At 34.4% G+C, this 21,433-nt stretch overlaps 1 protein-coding gene across 10 annotated transcripts in view; it reads left to right on the top strand.

Moving 5' to 3' along the window:
- The window catches only part of FAM214A (family with sequence similarity 214 member A), a 126,744-nt gene that overhangs the window by 47,783 nt on the left and 57,528 nt on the right, over nucleotides 1–21,433 (top strand). For 5 of the 10 annotated variants that reach the window (XM_045529591.1, XM_045529531.1, XM_045529584.1 and 2 more), the window contains exon 1: nucleotides 6,226–6,687. The exons of the other annotated variants lie outside the window; for them this stretch is intronic. In XM_045529591.1, coding sequence (XP_045385547.1) covers nucleotides 6,651–6,687 — 37 coding nt within the window. In that variant the 5' untranslated portion in view covers nucleotides 6,226–6,650. Of the gene's footprint in view, nucleotides 1–6,225; nucleotides 6,688–21,433 lie in introns of those variants that run through there. 10 annotated transcript variants of the gene reach the window in all.

Raw genomic sequence — 21,433 nt, 5'->3', positions numbered from 1 at the left:
AGAGCTTTGATAGAAAGATTGACTCAAGCATTTGTATAAAGAAAAAGAAAACTGTCTCTCTTTACACAGAAAGATATATTCAGTAGCTAGAGGATTTGTGCATTCTGAATCCTTAGGTATCTCTAAATATCTGTCTCTCTAGAAGGTATTGTTACCTCTAGTAAAGGAGGGTCTGTAGAACTGAGTTCTGGCAGCCTGTGAGATGTGAGAATTTTGGCTGTAAATCTCTAGCAACTATTTAGCAAAATAAAACCTAATTTCAGCCCTTACTATGTGCTTCCAAAGTTGATGTTGGTTGAATATAATATGGTAGAACCAAATACCCATTTAGGGACAGTGTAGGGGATGGTAGTAATTAATTAAGAGACAGTATCATGTGGAGCAGTGCCTTTAAAATTTTTTTTGACTGCAATCTGCAATTAGAAGACATTTGACAATGCTGCCCTATAATAACACCCCTGTCCTTACTCCCCCAAATCAAAAGTAATTTATCAATCTTACTATGAGCAATTGGGGCTGATCTTTTATTTTTCCTATTTTATTTAAAAATAAAATGATAGTCCCAGCCCTTTATATTAATTTCAAAGCACATTAATTCTCCAGGTTGTTTTATCATTTAGAACTAGAAAGACCTGGGTGCAAGTTCTGATTTTTGTTACTTGCTGTGTGTGTAAGCTTAAGTTACCTGACTTCTCTGAGCTTCCATTTCAATGGTTCAAACTGGGATAGTGTATTCATTTTACAGTTTCCTTATAATGACATAACCTGAGTAAAGAGGTTATACGTACTAAACACACAATCAGTGGGTGTTTTCTTTCCAGAGTTTGTTAGCTTGGGGAATTGGGAGGATGGCACTGATAATAATGGTGAAACTTATTCAGAAGAAAATTAATTCAGTTTCAGACATGCTAGAGTTTGAGGTGTTATAAATAGCCAGAAGAGTTTAGTCATATCACTTGGAAACAAGCCTATATAGAATAGTCTCAAATTAGCAAATTTAAAAAAAATGCAAGTGAACAATATTAATGCTTTGGGGACTTAATGATTGAGCCTTCTTAAATCTACATGAAGTTGACAAAATCTGTACATATAACTGTTTGACTTTGCCAAATTTCTACTACATTCTCCAAAGTTTTAAATGCAAAATCTGTCATTTGTATGAGTATTTGTCTCTATTAGTACAGGTAATGATGGGTAGTTGTGGTAAAAATCACAGGACTTGGAATTAAACCTGAGGTAGGTGATTCTAACTAAACCTGTCAGCTGCCTTAATTTCTATGATTCAGTTTCTTCATCTACAAAATATTATTTCACAAAATTGTGATTGTCAAAGGGACAAGTATATATGGGATCCATTATCTCCATGGAAAAACTTTTAGCAAAACATCATTTTATTTATCAAAATAAAAAACTTATGATTGGTTTTCAATTTTTAAGATTGAATCAAACAATATTCTTTATAATGGCAGAAAGTTAACATCCTAGAATATGTCTTTAAGGAAGTATGGATAAAGGGAATCCATGTACATCTTGGCATACATTTAATGTAATAATGGTGATACTAATTTACAAAGACTAAGTGTTATAGTATATTAAAAATAAGTTCTTATACCTGATCTTGATACTTATTAAGTATGTATGAGATACTTATTAAGTGTGTATGAGATATTATTAGAAAAAGTGTTTGTCCAGTAGCTTAGATTATAAATAACCCATGTTCTAGCTCATTTTAAACAATGTAGTATGAATGATGCCAAGAAACGGGCTAGAACATTTTCTTCTTTCCAAGATCTTCGATTTTGTAAACAAGACTTTCGTCTTGGAACTAATCTAGGTCATCATAACCCAAAATCTTTTGAAAGATGAGAACTCCAATTAAGTCTCTTAGGTACTTGTTAATATTTTAATTTTTAGAATGTATGTTAGCTCTTAAAAACACAGTATTTTTGGATTACTGTTTGGCCACTTGGTTTATTTGTACCTTGTCATAATGAATACAAATCACTGTGTAATCATTTCAGCAAATATGATTGCTAGGAATCTCCATGAGAGTGGGAATTAATGTAATTTATGGTTTAATTTATCCCTATACTGACCTAACAATGCTAACGTTTTAAATAAAAACTCTGATTTAATTAAATCATAAATTTCTCTGTTTTCCACAGCTGTTAACAGTGTTAAATTTTAGCTATTATTTAGTCTTCATTGCAAATTATTATTGAACTGTTAAATGTGACATTTAAGAAATTTAAAAAAATATCAGTGTCATAGAAAACTTTCTTTGGTAATCAAGATTTAAGCTTCATTCCCATTGTTATTAATGTGAAATACTATTAATGTATACTAATGTAGTTCCCATTATTTGTACGCATGTGTGCACCCTTTGTCAACATCATATAGACCTGATGTATGCAAAGGAAAAAAGGAAACATAAATTGTATGCAAGCCAAGTACTGTGCTAAGTGATGTACAGCACTTGGAGAAATGATTATTTCCACTTTACAGATGAAGAAATAAGCTCAGATAGGTTAATTTTATAGCACAGCTTATAAGTGGAAAGAACTTGAACCCCCTGGCTCTTCTTCATTATGTCTTGCTACTTTAAGGGATCTTTCCAATAATGAAGTTGGATTTTGTACAAACATGTTTACACTGACACATCTGGACATTTTCTCCCAGCCCTCAGAACCATCTGGGATGACAATATCCTATTTGTGTAGTACATTGCTGCTTTCGAAATAATTTTATCCCATCCTATTTGATTCTTACAACATATTGGCACTGCAGACAAAAAAATAATGAGAAATTTTAAAGAAATGCTTAAGATCTCAAAGCTGGTTAGAGGTAGATTTGGGGCCAGAATCCACTTCTGTGGTTCCCGGTTTAGTGTCCTTTTTTATTTTTATTTTTCACTTTCTCTGCATTAAGTATGTAATCTTTAATCATGAAGTAGTGAAGTTTTACAGATTGAACCTTTTATTGCTGTCATGATCACACTGCAGCTACAGTTTGGCTCTCTGTTTAGCAGTCAAATCCCGTTTTTCTGTATTGTATAAGTAGTGTATTAATGATAGTTTTGAGGTGTAATGAGGCTGAGTAATAAATGGAAAATGTTTACATGAGATTTCTGTATTTAAACTTTATTTCTGGGTAATGCCGTATTTGCCTTATGGAAATGTATATAAGAAAACAATTGTTGAGGGAAGGACAGTAGTGGTTAAGAGCATACATGTTAGATTCAGGAAGACCTAATTTGAATCCTGGCTTTGCCCACTTGGTTCTAATTAGTTGGGCAAGTAACAAGCCAGTTTCCATATCTTTGGGTATAACAACTACCTGAGGGTCAGAAGAGATGTGTATGTAAAGGGGTTGGCATCATGCCTGGCACATGGGCCAATGTGTAGTGGCTACTTAAAATATATATATATAGAAAGAGAGAGAGAGTAGTCATTTAATATACGTATGTATGTAGTAGCTATTTAATCATTACCTTTGAAGGGTTCTTTTTTTCTACCAGCAAAATATATGTATATATATATATTTTGTTTAGGAAGCATCAAAGATAACATAATTAACTCTAAATTATCTTATTGTCAGTAGATAGTTCTCAATTATTTCTGCTAACAGTATAGATAATCTGAAATAATACATATTTGAAATTTTTCCATTTTGTATTTGAAATATATAGTATTAAAAAACTCTTATGAAAAATCAGTTTTCTTATTTATTTCCTTACATTAGGATAAAATAAGTAATTTATATTTCTTGAACTGGTCCATTTGGAGAGTATATTTAACAGCTGTGCTAGGTGGGTTCCAAAGGAAAAGGGAATTTTTCATGGGGTTGGGGGTTGAGCTTTGAGAACCTGGGACTAGCAATTGTATAAAATTTCATGTTATGCAGATTCTTAGTTTGTAGACTTTTGAGATTTGCAAAGTAGGTAATGTGCCATCATTTTATAGCATACTTATTCTAGCTTTGTGTACCAAGATGAACAAATCAGGAAAAAGCAAGCCTTCTTCAAAAATATATAAAGTGCCATTCTGAAATTTATTGGAAAACTAGCAGCACAGAGGAAGCATTTCACTAAATTCTCTCAACTGAATTTAAATTTTTAAGGTGCCACATCTTTTGGAGTAGCTTTTGTTCATTTATAATTACATGCTCTGATTAAATACATTTAATATTTTTCTGTAAGTTCTTTCTATATGTCAATCAATTTTATAAGTATATGATATCATTAGCCTTTAATTAGAAAGTTTAAGGACTATAACTGAAAGGAAAATAGTCTAAAACAACCTAGTGACTATATATTATTCTTCCTTTTTTGATACAGGAAAAGGTTAATTTTGAAGTGTAAATTTATTAATGCAAAAAAAGTTTTAAATTTGATTTCCTTTGACTTCTAGTTGTGTGACTTATATAAATTTTTAGAGTTGATTTCCTTGTTTGAATGATGAAGGTGGTCAAATAAGATGTTCAACTTACTCTATTCGCCTCCCATGGTTGTAAAATCAAAGGAAGTATTATACAAGATATAAATTAGGCATGGTGCTAGGTAGAAAAATTAAGTAGACATAGTACCTCCCTTTAAAGCACTTACAGTGTGGTGGAAGAAACTATCATTAAAGAAGTCATTTTGTAAATAATTATTCAACATTCTTTGAGCTAAGTACTAAGGAAAAAGTACAGAAGGCCTGAGAGGTCTTGGATTAGAAGAAGTTTTACAGATGAGGAAACTGAAGCTTATAGTGGTTTTATAGTTTTGTGTATGGTCTCACTGTTAGTAAATGGTAGATTCATGTTTTGAACCCAATTGGCCTGACTCCATAATCCTTGCTGCCTCTACAATGCCATTCTTTCTCTGAGTCACCTACCTCACAGGCTTATTGTGTTCCCAATTGTTATCTTCCTTCTTGTTTCTCTAGGGGCTTAATAGCTCTCTTTCTGGCTAATTGTGGGGCCAGTGATCAGATTCTTTCTTTAAAGTAATAGTGAGATTTCATTAAAGCAAAAAAAAAAAAAAGGAAAGAAAGAAAAAAAAACGTCTTCCAGGTTGTTATTTCTTGTATACTGTAGAACTCCATGGATCCTAGAAGCTTATTCAGGGGTAGGAATCTTGTGGATTCTGGGCCTGACATGAAATTGCAGTGCTGTTTGTGGCCTCTCATTTAAAAATAGCCTCATGGTGCTCGTAGGGTGCATTAGTAATGCCAACATTTCCGTCAGCCTCCACTCCCTACCCCCAAGACACTCAAGATAAACAAAGATCTGAGTAATAAACAGCATGCTTCTGCACTGCCTCAGCCTACTCCCACAAACCACTCCTGTGTAGAAATCCTAGAGCCACCGCTGATAATTTTATTGGAAGAGTGTAAATAAAGAGTTCCATTGCTTTAAAAGTTTGAAAACCACCATCCTAGTTGATGTGATGATCAGGGGAAATACTTCTGAAATGATAAGTTTTTTTGATCCCTCACATCTGTTCATCCCCTACTACCTATATTGATTGACTCTCCCAAACAACTTTATAAGTTAGGGAGGGATTTTTGTTTTTGTTGAAGTTTGTGGAGATAATGTGGACTGGTACACTTAAGCCCAGTAACTTGAAATCTGAAAAGAATCTATACTTTCATATCTGTAGGTATTTATGATAAAGAAGAGTAAATGAATTTAGGCTAAATGTCATTGTTTTATGTAATAAGATGTTTTACTACAAATACCTAGTTAAATCTTGTATTGTTTCCAGAGTAACTGATTATTTTTCCTTTTTGAATCTTTCTAATCAATCTGTTAACCTGTTTTTCTAGCCCTCTTAGAAGCATTGCATACATTTGAGGAGTGAGATTTCAGGCCTTTATTCCATTTTAAATATCTAAGAGGTTGTGCTTTTCACAATCTAGGAATTTGTGAAATTTGTTGTAAAGTAATTTATAGTTCTAGGTAGATGGAGGGTGATGCTTTATTCTGTTTGTTGTAACTTACTGTATTTCCGCATTTTCAGAGGGTTTCACTTGGTAGAACCTGATTTACTTGAAATGTCAAGTCATAAATTGATGCCCTCCCTGTCCTTCTCTGTCCTCAGTTTTATGTGAAACACTAACTGAAATAAATCTTTGTCTTACAAATTTCTCTGTTTTTTTTTTTTAAAGACTAGTCAAGTGCAGTAGTGAGAAGAGGGGAAAGTAATAGAACAAGGAGTTCAATCTGTAGCTGACTGTGAGATAACTCACTACCTTTGAACCAGCCTCTGTCTGTTTTAAAAGCAACAACAGAAACATATTTTAGGGGCTCATGCTACAGTACTTTGTCATTATTGGTCTACTGTTCTTTCCTTTCAAGCTGCCTAAACACAGCTGAGTTCATGAGGAGCAAAGAAAACGTAACAGTGCTGCCAAGTAGACAGGAAGCTGTAGTGGACCTAGCGAGCAGGGGAGGTTGAGCACACCCTCCATCCAATCAGCTGTGAGTGCTGTTGCTATGTGCGCTCTTACTCTGCTGCCTTTGTGAAAACCTTACACGGAGGGAAGTGGAATCAGCACCAACGCTGAACATTTGTTTTAACCGCTGCAGACATCTGGATCCCTCAGTTACTGACAGTATAGCTGTTGACAGCCAGAAGGCAACTTCTTTTTTACAAGGATTCCAGTATGGTTTTCAGTGGAAACAAAGGGCTTCACAGAGAAGGTGTGTAATGAAGTGTTTTTAACGGCTTTATTTTTAAGCTTCCAATTTTCTGTAGCTGTTTACCAGTTGTGGTGCTTGCTTTGCATGGATTTTTAATAGTCTAGGAAAATGATCTCACTTTAAACAAAATTGAACTTAGAGAATTTTCTTTAGCTTCATATAGCCTGTTTTATTTGAATAACATTGCTTAAAAGATTATTAAAATGCTGATCTGAACAATGAGTAGGAAGAAAAGAAACCAAATACAATGTGCTCAATTTAATGGGGAAAAAATGTGACAGAAATGAGAATACAGGGAAGAGAATGTGAATTAGCCAGAAACATTAAATGTATATGGGGATAGGAGGTATTTTTTAAATAAAAGCTGTTAAGGAGAATATATTTAAAATAAGTTCCTTATTTCTAATTGAATTCATTTTTTCTGGATTTGACAAAGATTGTCAGAATTTAGCTAAGTGAGATTTTTGGCATAGTTTAAGGAATTGACGTTCTTTTTATAAAGCATTTCTGAAGATGCTACCTCAAATTGTGCAATCTCTTAATTATTTGATCTGTTGACTAGTTCTGTGCAGTTCACATAAAGGATAGTAATGTAATTCAACAGCAAATTTAGTGTAGTGTTGTATTAAATATCCATATAGAAAATTGGAGAATAAACATTGAAGGCAACATACCACAAATAGTTAAGGCAGTATTTTAAAATTAAAGTAGGCCTCCTAAATGTAATAATTCCATATCTGACTTAGTTAATACTGCAAATATAATAAAATCTTATTAATTTAAACTACAGTAATTCAATATTTGTGATAATTGAACAGAACATAGGTTACCATTTGTTTATACAGGATCTGGAAAAACTGGTCTGTCCAACAGATTATAGGAAAGTTTTAAAGTATTTTAGATAAACGAAAGGTTTTTTTTTGCATTTTTCTCAAATATTGTGAAATTAATTTACATATTTGATTTAGCTAATGATTCTTTTAATTAAAACAGCAGACTGATTAGCATACAGCCCATTTTATGAACAGTCCGTGTTGAGCTAATAACCAGTTTTGCTTTTTCAGTTTCACATGGTTGTCTCATGGCTTGTTTTAATTGACTCAGTGATTGATGTCTGATGAATAAAGTTATTGTAAGTTCAAAGTTAATATTAGAGCTTTATTTGTTATCCCTACATATGATATATTTTGGAATAGGATAGTTTTTGTTGTTCTTTTGAAAAAGTACCTGTCATTAGAAAGTCATAGCAATCAATGTCAGCATTTTTGGTAAGTAAGGGAGGAAAGATATGTAGATATTTCTTTTCCTTGAAAAGAACTCAAAATATATCCCATGTTTTTGAGCCCTTTACTGGTCCTTTTTAACTATGCTACATATATGATATCTGCAGTAAGTTTAAAAGATTTCAAAGAATAGGTACAAATTTACAAAATAAATTATCCTTAAACATTATGTGGATCTACATGTTGCTAAACTTTAAGACTCTGACATTTCTTAGTTTTTCCAGTTAAGTGTAGCCAAAAACTTGATAGAAGTTATCATAAAACTTATAGCAAAATAAAGTTATATTCTTTGGACTTGGTGGCCTCCACAATATAAAACACTCATTTCCAGGAAAGAAGCTGTGTGTATTAGGGGTAGACATGAGAGGGTGTTAGGAGTGGAAGGCAGAGATACGCAGAGGGGATCCAGGTTCATTAAATATGACTCTTAACCACCTGAAGGTCAATCTAGTCATTTTCATTTTTTTAGCTATCACTCTCGTCCATTACTAATTTTCTTATTATAGAGCCACAAAAACCAAAGTTTTCCTTAAACTGGTTTGCTACCCTTTGCTCTTGGTTTATTTCCTAAGAATTAATAGAACTTCCAAGAGAAGGCTATTTTCATTCATATGCTACAAAAGATGGAGGAACATGAAATTAATAAGAAAGTTGAGTGTACTGCTGTGTTACACAAAGGCTTTGCCATTGTGTTCAGGAGGAGTATTGTTGGCAGAATCTCAGACTTTATTCCTGGGCTCAACACCTAAAAATGTTTTATATAGTGGAGCTTCTGAAATTTCCTGTCCAGTATCAGAACCTCAGGGAACTGATGTTTATAATCTGGTCAATTATAGTAACAATGCTAGCATATTTCAACTCTTTGAATTTATCTATTATTTGACAATAGAATTTTTGTTATCTTTTCTATGTGAAATCATTAGCTATATGTTTTTGTACTTGTGGAAAAATACTTCTCAAAACCAGTAATTTCTTTTTTTATCTTGGCCTTTTGGTAAAGAATAGCAAATAGAAGCACTAATATTTATTAGACGTAGTGATCACTATAACTGATTTTATTTTAGGTAAATTAAAATATTTTTATTTATTTTGAAGTTGCTAGGCAATAATATATAAATGCAATTTCATTTACAGTTATTAAAATTTTGCAATTTAAAATCTCAGGTTGGGAAGGGGTAACAATCTGAGTTTTTCTTTTACTCAAAGTCAACATACCTCAAATGGTTAAAGTAGTATTTTAAAATTAAAGTAGGCCTCCTAAAGGTAATAATTCCATATGTGATTTCTGTGAAGTCTTTTTTAAAATCATTCTTACTTCAAGTATTCTCACAGATGTTTGCTTTCTATATGTATGCCTTAAATGCTCTATGACAAGATGTTTCTTTGCAGAAATTCCATTATTCATAGTTCTCAGCTGGGCAGGGAAATTTGGTCTTGACAACTTTTTTTCAGGCATTTACACATATCAGCAGTGCTATTGCATAAACTGTGTTGCTTTTGCAAGTATATAGTAAATCATTTTTCAATCTTTAGATGTTATAGTATCTAAAAATCAAAGACCTAAGTTTCAAAAATATAGTTTTACACTATTGCATTAATCTGATTATATAATCCTTTGTGATGAGGCCCACTCAAAAAAGTGCAGCACAAGGACTATTAATTGAGAAGTTGGAATTATCTTTACTGGTCTCCTCAATTTTACTCTTCCAAAGACTTCTGAACATCAAAGGACTTGAATGAAAAGGTTTATGATAAGCATAGGGACAGTAAAATTATAAATTACAGGAGGTGGTTAAGATAGGGTATAAAACATAATCAGGCCCTAAGGCTCATACATAGTTGGGCCTCAGATTTTGCTATAAGGTTCCTGTCATCTGGCAGGAAACTATGCTAATCAGTTATGTATGTCCCTGTTCTTTAACGTTGCTAAATATTTGCCGTTAATATATAAGTTGGTTTCTGTTACTATTTTGAGGGTGTTTTGTTTTATTGAGATTCACATTTTGGATGGTTGGTACAAAAATACAGTTACATAGAAAAAATAAGTTCTAGTATTCAGTAGTACAGTAGGAAAATTATAGTTAATTATTGTATATTGCAAAATAGCTAGAATAGAATTATAATGTTCCCATCACAAAGAAAAGGCAAATGTTTGCGGTAATGGTCATCTCAATTACCCTCTTTGATCACTACACGTTGTATACATGTATCAAAATATGACATATATCCCCAAATATGTACAATTATGATACATCAATAAAAAAATTTAAAAATGAAAATGTGATCTTGGGTGGCTTGCCTGTATGATTTATTATTTGGCTGTGTGGTATTGGGCATGGTTTCACCTTTCTGGTCTTTAGTTTCCCCATCAGTATCATGAGATTTTAGGGTGATTGTGGGGTTTAAATGAAAGAATGTGCAAAACCACTTAGATTAGTTACCCAGATCTCAATAAAATGTGAGATTTTATTATAATAAACTTTCCTTTTCATTAAAATTATTTTAGATTAAAAATGTAAACATCCTGAGTTTTGTAAGTATTTTGAGAATTTTAAGTATGGATTTTTTTTAGGCTTTCCCCCTGAGCTTCACATTTACAGATATACTTCTAGTTTCTCAATTTTCTGAGATACTTCATGATCTGTAAAGCCATAGAAATAGACAAATTGGAGCAGAAAGAAAAGGCAGGGTTCGTGGGGGAAGTACGTGACTAAATATCTGAAGAAAGATAATAAGGAAATAAGGAATGAGTAAAATGGGAAGAGAAATAGAAAAGGCAAAAGAAGCATCTCTTTGATTATAGTGTTTAATATAATATATATTAATATAGTTGGATTATTGTAGTGGTATTTTGTTATTTTTGTTGTGTGTATACACTCTCCTGTGTGCTAACCACCTCCCAACCACACCCCCCCCCCCCATCTTTCCCCTGCAAATGCTGAGCTGATTAACTTGGAGTTGCTAAATCCCCTGGTGATTTGTTTACTGGAGAGTAACTCGTTTCTGACTTTTCTTGTGAATTCTTCAGCTAGGATTAGGCTAAAGGTAACCTTGTAATTACCACCCATATTAATGACAAGGGACAAACCAGTTGCCTGGGAGCCAGAAATTAAATATCATCGTAGATATGATGAGTGTCACTGTCTTGAAATATAAAAGCTTCCAGAATAAAAATCTGGTCATGCAGTGCTTAATTTTGAAAACTCAATCTTCAAAGCCAAAATGTTCAGAAGCATTCTTTTATTTGTCATTTTCATAAGTACACAAAATTTCAGGTTCCTTTCAAGTGACCACAATATTTTCATTGCTTTGTGATGACATTTTATATTATTTTGGTGGGAGGTTTAAGCTGGATTCCATCCTGGATTTGTTTTCTTTTCTTTCTTTCTTTTTTTAAATGATGGAGTCTTTCTCATTCTCCCAAGATGGAGTACAGTGGCGCCATCATACTTCACTGCAGCCTTGAACTCCATGGCTCTCAAATGATCCTCCTGCCTTAGCCTCAAGTTGCTGGGATTACAGGTGTGAGCCACCATGGCTGGCTATCCTGGTTTTCATATTTTCATCAAGGGCTAAGATTTTGTGATTTCACATAAACTTATTATTTAGCCCTCCAGTTTGCTGAAGGTACAGGTTAGCTTATTGAGAGTTAGAGAACAAGCAAGTGTTTCTTTGCAATTGACAAAAGGGCAGGAGAACCCTTTTAGAAATAAGTATCCTAATTTTACCTGACTACATTGCATTGTTGTATTTGTTTTGGGTAATGCATAGTTACCTTAAATCACTTCTACCAAAAATATCCACGTAGTAAAAGAACAGTTACTCTGTCAGTGTCTCCTACTAACCCTTTTGAGAATCTGCTGAGTATTATTAACCTCCTTTGCTAGAAAAAAAGATGCATCTGTGTTTATACACACATAATTTTTTGGAAAACATCTAAGGGAAAGACTTCGTTAAAAAATTAGTTTTATTCAGAGCATAAAAGCGTTAGTATTTAAAAATTGAGGCTTAAAACAGACTGGATAAAGATGTGTATGCAATCAAAGTGTTATATAGTGAACATGGGGCACTGGTTTTTTTGTCGTTGTTTTGTTTTTTTTAGCTCCAAAGGAGATGATAAAATGTCCCAATATGCACGCCATACAGTAGTACTCTTGCAGGTGGGTTTGCCCTGGAGAGTACCCATTACTCCTCCACTGACTCCTATATTTTGGGTGGACTTCTGTTAGAGAACCTAGCACAAAAGGAACAGCCTGGAATGCAATGCTCAGGTCCCCAGAACCTATGTGCCATCTCCGAGTTGTAGATTGAGATTAGAGAAGACCTAGAAGACACCTCCTTTGGCCTTAGGCTGCCACCTGGAATCTCTTCCAGAAATAATTCTGCACCAGAAATGGCAAGGTCCGCTACTATAAATGTCACCTAGTTCCATCTGTGTTCAAAAGAATCAAGCAGAAATGATCTTACTGTGTGTGCTAAAGTTTCTTAACTCTTAATTAAAAAACAACTCTGTCTTCTACCTACTTTTTATTTCTCCAGGAGTTTTATGTTTCACACATACACACACTCAATGGAAAATATAAATGTTGAAAATACTTAGAAGGTAGGGATCATTCATGTGGTGGTAGAGGGAAGGAGATTAAAAGGACAGAGTGTATTTTTTAGGACCAGCCTGTGTTGTAACCATATTCCCATGAGGTAAAAATGTAAGACTAAATTAGGTTAAGCTTAAGGATAATTTTGGAAAGTTATGTGCCAGTTATCTGGGATTAGTAAAGCTAGAACCAAACAGAACAGCACTGGACTAGTAGATTGTTGCCTTTTTAGCACAGAGTATTCTTTTGAGAGTATAGATAAAATCTAGAATTTGTGGTTTTGAGAGAACAACTTTGTTTCCTTCTGTGACAATGTTTTCTCAGATCTTTGTCTCAGAGTTTGTTCCTCATGGAGTATGGAGTGGTAACACCATATGATTAGGAATATCCCCACAAAGGACAGTAAAAAGGACAATATTTTCTATTTGAGGATTTTTAGGCTCTAAAACTGTGATGAGTTAGGTCTGATGGTTTACACAGAGCACAAGGAAATGAAATTAAATAGGGTTTGTGCAGGTAAGAAGGAAATGAATAAAATCTGTGTGGCTCTAAGTTGGTGCCCATGCATGGGTGATGAGTGGCTAAAGCATAATTCTGACAGCCTGAAATTTAGGGAGACAATCGACCAATCAAACCAGTAAATTTCCTCCATAACATTGACTAGTTCTAATTCTTACATTTTAAATATCATGTCCTCTGGGAGCTTTCTCTGATGCCCCAAATTGAGTTCCTTCGTAAATATTCCCACAGCACCTTGATCTATCTCTATTTCATTTATCATATCACCATAAATTACATTTGTGTCCTATCAATAAGACTGTCCTCTACTTGAAGGCAGTGCCATAGCTTCTTCTCCCATTTCCTCTGAAGAAGAGCCGAATTTCACTGACAGTTTTTTTTTGTTGTTGTTGTTTTGTTTTTGAGACAGAGTCTCAATCTGTCACTCAGGCTAGAGTGCCGTGACATCAGCCTAGCTCACAGCAACCTCAAACTCCTGGGCTCCAGCAATCCTCCTGCCTCACCCTCCCCAGTAGCTGGAACTACAGGCATGCGCCACCACGCCCGGCTAATTTTTTCTATTTTTAATAGAAATGGGGGTCTCACTCTTGCTCAGGCTGGTCTCAAGCTTCTGACCTCCAGTGTTTCTTTCCCCAGCTTCCCTGAGTGCTAGGATCACAGGCATGAGCCACCACACCTGGCCCTCACTGACAGTTTTTGACATATAGATAAGAAAGATACCAGTATGCTTTTCTTTTTCCACTCTTACCTGTTAGCCAGTCTTTCAAATTACTTAGAATTTAATTTTCTTTTTATGGCTTGAGTTGCCCCCCAACTTCTCATGTAAGTTTTCAGTAGTAAGTTGCTATGATGAATTTGATCTATAATTTCTTAAGACTGTTGAGGCCTAGAATTTACAGTGATCAATGTGAAAATTAGAACTCAAAGTGTTCTGTCCCCTTCTTTCCTTTCTCTCTCTCTCTCTCTCTTTTTTTTTTTTTTTTGAGACAAGGTCTCACTCTGTTGCCCAGGCTGGCGTACAGTGGCCCAGTCATAGCTCACTGTAGCCTTGAACTCCTGGCCTGAGGCAATCCTCCTGCATCAGCCTCCCAAGTAGTAGGACTATAGGCACGCACCACCATACCCAGCTAATCTTTTTTTGTTTGAGAGTCGGAGTCTTACACTGTTGCCCAGGCTGTACTTCAACTCCTACCGTCAAGCGATCTTTTCATCTTAGCCTCCCAAAATGCTGAGATTACAGGCATGAGCCACTGTACCTGGCCTGGTTTTCATTTTTCACAATGTAAATGCTTTTGCCCTTGGGCAGAGAGTTAGTGAGTAATTGCCTAAAGTAGTTTCATTATTTTAAAACAAATGTTTCTATATTCTGTGTAAGAGAATTACATTGATAAGATAGAAAAACAGTAATTAAAATATGAAATCCAAGAGAAGAATAAAGTAATAGTTATCCGGAAAGGGTAACAGCAAGCTTTTGTCACTTTAACCAGAAATAAGCTGAAAATGAGAAAACAAAATGTGAAATATTGAACATCCATTTGAGGCCTGCTCATGCCAAGCACTGTGCTGGGCAGTAGTAAGAGAGTTTGTCTTGTTCTCATGGAATTCAGATAATGATTTAATTTTATTTGTGCTGAGTTTTAGGAAGTAAAAGTATAGGTGCAATAAACTCTTCTAATAACAGTAAAAAGCCATGGAAGAGATTAATGGGATTAGATGAGACTGGATAAAGCCTAATAAAGAATTATGTATATAAGCTGAAATAGAGATCACCTGATTGCATCATACTCTTTTTTAATCTGTAGAATTTGATCAAGTGGTATAGTTAAATGTTTTCCTTAAGAGTAGAAATTATTTAGAAAATGTAATAAAGGAATCCCTTTCACAAAAGCAACAAATATAAATCTAATTTTAAATAAACTTAATAGATATATTCAGGAACTTTATGAAGATATTAAAACTCTACCAAAGAATATTTTAAAACCTTGCATAAATGGTGAGATGTAAACCTTTAAAATGCAATTTTTAAAAAGTTCAAGTGTATTTTCAGTCTAGCTATAATTTTTGGAAACCACTGATAAATTCGTGAGATATCTGAAAATTGGAAAAGCAGGAAGAGTGTTGAGAGAGTTGGAGCACTCTCCAAATGCACAGAAGGATGAATCACCTTCTGACCACAGTTTTTCCATGGTGCAGCTTTATAAGGGCTGCCAGGAGGGGAGTGCTGGAAACTGGAGGAATTTTAGTGATTCAGTGGAGTACAGAGGGTGGGGCATCTTGAGGTGGCCCTGGGAGAGAAGGAGTTTGGCAGGAGTGTTGAGTACATAAAGGGGAGTGTTGGGAGATAAGGTTTTTTAAAAAAAAGATAGGTAGGGTCTTTTTCACCCATCTCTCATTACTCCCCTTTATATATCCAATGTTCTGGCCAATCTGGGCATAGTGAGGGGTTGCATGTGGGAAGCTGCTGAAATAAAAGCAGTTAGACTTTACCACTGATGGCTTATTGGGAATAAGCAAAAGGGAGGAGGCATAAATGATTCTCTAAGGTTTCAAGTCACAAAAAGCAAAACAGCTGTGGTTGGGACAAGTCTTGTACTCCGACCAGCGCCCCCACGATTATTTTTAGTTTGTGGTAGCCTAGATGTAACAGGGTCAGTCTGTGCAATAAATGGAATGGTACTATTTTATAACTTCAAAAATTGGTATAAGTAGAATCACATGATTGGAAGGGGCCATCTAGTTTCACACACCTTCATTTTACAAGTGAATTTGCTGAGGGTCACAGAGTTGAATTGACCTTGCCCAAGATCTCAGGGCTAGTTTTATTACAAAGCTGAAATTAAAATGCAGGTTCTCTATCTTCTGGTACATCATTTTTCATACTTTTCGCAAGTTGCTTAATATGATATTCATTTGATTTTTGTGTTATTGAGATGTGAATTTTAAGGTCTAATAGAACTATAACTGCTGATCTTGAGATCTATTATTTAGCTATCAAAATTTAGGGAAAAGATGTAAGTTAAATATAGAATTTAAGCAGATTGGCAAATTTGTCTTCTAAACAGATGACTTTGGAATAATACAACAATAAATAATTACTTTATCATAATAGCTATGCTTAATTAACTATAATTCTAATTGTGTGTGAATTGGCTGAACTAAAACCATTTAATCTGGCTCTAGGAAATATTTTCTATACTTGGCTGCCTGAAGTTGATGATAATGACCATAGCGTAGTCCAACAAAACATTAATTAAAAACATTACTTTAGCATTAAACCTCACTGCTTGATTATTATCAAAGGAGACTGCCTTTAGCAGAGGTACCATTTTAAAGGGGAAATAGACCAATATGAAACTGCATTTATGAAGAAAGAAAAAGTATTATTTCTGTTCTCATCAATCTTATAGCAAGGTGATATCTTTACAACAGCCATTTACAGTTAAACTGTAATTTTCCTTCCTAAATAATTGATCTCCCCACATTTGCACAGAGATTAATAAATGAATCTACTTGAACAAACATGGTTACAAGGGTGACATTGCCTGCCTGCTTCAGCTGGTTGAACCATTGAAGGAACTGATGGGTTTCTTGGTACTATTACATCATCCCATTTTCTTTCTGGCAAACTATCATTCTCATAGTCTTCTGGTCCATTGCCTTTTTTAGAATTGGCAGTTTTCTATTTTTGTGGAATATGTTCTCTACCCTCCCCATCATTTGCTCTTTCAAATAATAGATAAGCTTAAGATCAGCTTGACTGATCCAGGTGGGACAGTGGGAAGGGATGGGAAGGGTCCCATAGCACTTGTAGATGGGCTCTTGGTTACTGTTGCTATTCACACACAGACTGAAGTCAAATAGCTTTTAGCTTAGTACCTTTTGGTGGTGGTTCCCAAAGGCTTGTACTTAGACTCGTTCGGGTCTAACAGCAGGCTTTCATTTTTCATGGCAAAGGTGGGCAAGGAACTGACTGATGTTACTATTTAACTTAATGAACTTTATTATGCATTTTTCCAAATAATACTCATAATAATTTTAATGGGTATAGGATATTGCATCCTGTTGACATTATCATAAACCATTTTGCTTAAGTATTTCTTTCAAACTTTTAGAAAACTTTCCTACTATTGTGGATATAACGTGAATGTTGAATATGGTTTTAATTATTATTCCTTTGGTTATTAGATTAAACATTCCTCACTGTTTACTTTTCCTATTTCACGTTATGTGAATATGAATTAATTCTTTATTTCTCTTTTCATTTAACTTTTAAAATAGTGATAGTTTAAAATAGCTTATAGAATAATATAAATAGGAACTTTTTTGATCATGTGATAGAAACATAACCCCTTCTATTTTTTATCTTTCAGAAATATTTAGATTTTATACATTTTAATTTGCCAATATTTTCCTTTCTGTGTGTTTTTCTATCAATTCAAAGCTAAGAAAGTTCTCATTCCATAGGTCAAATAAATATACATGTTGAATATTCTTCTAGATTCCCCTCTTAAAATTATATTTTAGAACTGACTCTTTTTACCCATATTTATTTTGGTGTATGATATAAAGTGCTACTTCTCAAAGTGTAGTTCGTAGATTATCTGCATCAGAGTCATAGAGCTTTCTTGTTAAACATGCAAACCACCTGAGTCAGAATCTCTGAGGGTTGGTTCTGAAAATATCATTTTTTTTCTTTTTTCTTCTTTTGATTTTTTTTGTTTTCACACCCAGACAATGGAATATTAGAAAATAATTTCTACAAGCTTCTGAGTTATCTGTATTAGGATCCTGTTGCTGCTATAACAAAACTACAACTTTGTGGCTTAAAACAACTCAAATTTTTTGTCTTATAGTTCTGGAGTCCAGAAGTCTAAAATGGGTCCAAAAGGCTGTGTTATTCTGGATGCTCTAGAGAGAATCTGTTTCTTTGATTTTTTCCATCTTCTGGAATCTCCTACATCCCTTGCCTCACGGCTCCTTTCTCCATCTACAAAGCCAGCAATGTAGCCTCTTTTCTCCTGTCTGACCTTTTGCCTGTCTTTTATAAGGACCCTTGTGTTTATGGTGAGCCCACCTAGATAATCCAGGAAATTCACCCTATCTCAAGACACTTAAATTAATTACACTTGCAAAGTTACTTTTGAATGTAAAGTTACATGTTTACAGGTTCCAGGAGTTGGGACATGGACATCATTGGTGGGCCATTATTCTGTCTGCCACAATACTTAGACATGTTAAAATTTGAGAACCACTGTTGTATAGTAGATACTCAGTATTTCTCCCTTAGTCACAATGTATACTCAAACTGTTAGTAAATAATATTCTGTCTTAGAAAGCTTATATATAGTAGGAGCCATAAAATTTTTATATATAATTAGTCATTTGGAGAGCTTTCTATTCTATTTCAGTAGTCCCTTTAAAAATATCTGTAGCAAAATGAAAAGCTGGTAATCCTTCTAGTTTCTTTGTAAGTATTGCTTATCTGTGATTTTTAAAAGCCTTAGAACCAAATATACTTGCATCTTTGATTTCCCCTACCACCCAGTTTTTAAAAAATTGATTTAAAAAAATTATAGAAGTGTTGCCAGACATGGTGGCTCACGCCTATAATCCTAGCATTTTGGGAGGCTAAAGAGGAGGATCAATTGAGCCCAGAAGTTTGAGACCAGCATGAGCAACATGGTAAGACCCTCTCTCTGTAAAAAATTGTAAAAAATCAGCTGGGCACTGTGGCTTGTGCCTGTGTCCCAGCTACTGGGAAGGCTAAGGCAAGAGGATTGCTTGAGCCTAGGAGTTTGAGTTTGCAGTGAGCTATGATGACACCACTGTCTTCTAGCTTGGGCAACAGAGTGAGACCCTGTCTCAAAAAAAAAAAAAAATTATAGAAGTACTACACAGTGTTTGAAACAAAATTCAAACAAAGAAGTATAAAAACAAATACAAAAACCTGCTGATTCCTCCTTATCTCCTCCTATGCTGTATTTCCCAGGGGTAAACAGTGTGTACAGTTTTGTGCATGCTATCTCTAGTCCTTGCCCTATCCATATATAAGTATGTATAATATATATCTTAAAACTTTTTAAAATGAAAACAGGATCGTATTATATATACTTATTAATAACTTGATTTTTTTCATGCAGCAGTGTTCTTGAGTATCTTCTGTGCAGACAGATATCTATTAATACACCATTCTTTAACTTAAACATAGTTTTTCATTGTAGACATGTATCATTTTGACTTTTTTCTAAGTTTTGATCATTTAATTGTTTATTACAGAGAATAGATGAATCACTTTGATTCTTATAGTTTTTTGGGTTTTGCTACATAGACATAAATAACAGTGATCCAATATGCAATATATAAATGTCTCAATTCAGACATTAGACATATGTAAGATAGGCTAGATCAGCCAGTTTTCTAATAAAACCCATGTTAAATTTGAACCTGTGCCACAGTTAAATTCGAATTTCACATAAATGAGTATTTTTTGTGTAAGTATGTCCTATACTGAAATTCAGATTTAACTGGGCATTCCTTATTTTTATTTGCTTAATTGGGCAATACTAAATATAGATGGCAAATGAGTCCCCATAATCGTGTCCCACAGCCCAGAGATAACTATAGCAATAAGTTTGGTGTGTGTTCATTTTGTTTACTGTAAATAATTAATATAGTTGTATAATTGCACAAGTGTGCATTTTATTAATAAAATAAAGGACCATGCTTTATACACTGTTCTACAACTTGTTTTTATTTATTTATTTATGTTTGTTTGTTTGTTTGTTGAGACAGAGTCCTCTGTTGCCCAGGCTAGAGTGTTGTCAGCCTAGCTCACAGCAACCTCAAACTCCTGGGCTCCAGCGATCCTCGTGCCTCAGCCTCCTAGAGTGGTAGGATTATAGGCATGAGCCACTGTGCCCAGCCCAATTTGTTTTTTTTCACTCAGGGATATATCTTAGCAGTTTTTTAAATGTTAGTTCATATCAGCAATATTAAAATGCTTGAATACCGCATTTGAGAGTATAATCAATTAAAATTTTTGATCAAAAAGTAGTAACATTCTGGAAAAGTAGATGTTGCCTTTTTTAAAATGCTGAGTGAAATGTTTTCAAATTATAATCAAATATAATAAGGATATTTAGGGTTAAACCATTACTAAATCCTTAAGATAACATAGACTTCATCTGGGCCAGTTCTGTTTCAGTCGTTAGAGACAAAATTGGTAGTGAGGTCTGCATTTGACTCAGCAGAGGCGGTATTGACTAGGGAACTAAATACTGGAATAAAACTAAGATATGTTGATTCTAGAAATTTTCTGTATCTTTTTGGGAATGTTATATAACCCATTTATACTTTTTATGATGCTGCTTTAATCTTTTACCAGAAAGAATTTGTGAAAATGATTGAGTCAAAATTTTTCTCACTCAGAAAGACTACATAAATCAAAAGGGCTATTTTGACTTTAATACAATTAAAGTGACTGATTCTAAAAATACCAAACTTAAATATAAAAATATGCATGAATTTGACATTGAGATGGACATTAAGGTACAGATAAAGAAAAATCACTTTGATAATGGAGTTTGGCTTGGTTTTGAGAACTGTCTTAGTCCATTCCAACTGCTGTAACAAAATACCTCAGTCTGGGTAATTTATAAACAAAAGTATTTATTTCTCACAATTCTGGAGAATGGGAAGTCCAGAATCAAGGCACCAGTGCATTCAGTGCCTAGTGAGGAATTGTCCTCTGCTTGATAGATGGTACCTGCTTGCTGCATCTTAATATGGTGGAAGGGACAAACAAGGTCCCTTGGCCCCCTTTTATAAGGGTATTAATTGTCTCCCAAGGCCTCATCTCTTAGTATCATGACATTAGGCATTAGGTTTCAACATATAAATTTTGGGCAGATACAAACATTCAGACAATAATAGAAACTTTGTCGTATACTTAGGTGAAGTATGACTTTTTGCTGACTTTATGATAACATCAGAGAGACAGAGAAGGAGGGAGAGATCCTAAAGATTTTATTACTAGTTGACAGAACAGCTGGATATAGTGGTGCGTGCCTGTAACCCCAGCTACTGGAGAAGTTGAGGTGGGAAAGATCACTTGAGCCTAGGAGTTTGGGTCCAGCATAGGGAACATAACAAGCCCCTTATTCACTAAAAAAAAAATGTTGGGCACAGTGGCTTATACCTGTAATCCTGGCATTTTGCAAGGTTGAGGTGGGAGTTATCACTTCAGCCCAGGAGTTTGAAACCAGCCTGAGCAAGAGAAAGACCCTGTCTCTACAAAAAGTAGAAAAATTTGCTGGGAGTAGTGGTGCACACCTATAGCCCTAGCTACTT

This window comes from Lemur catta, chromosome 1 (genome assembly GCF_020740605.2).
Source record: "Lemur catta isolate mLemCat1 chromosome 1, mLemCat1.pri, whole genome shotgun sequence".
NCBI lineage: Eukaryota > Metazoa > Chordata > Mammalia > Primates > Lemuridae > Lemur > Lemur catta.
Note: the sequence above shows the minus strand (reverse complement) of the source record. Positions and strands in the feature narration are given on the sequence as shown.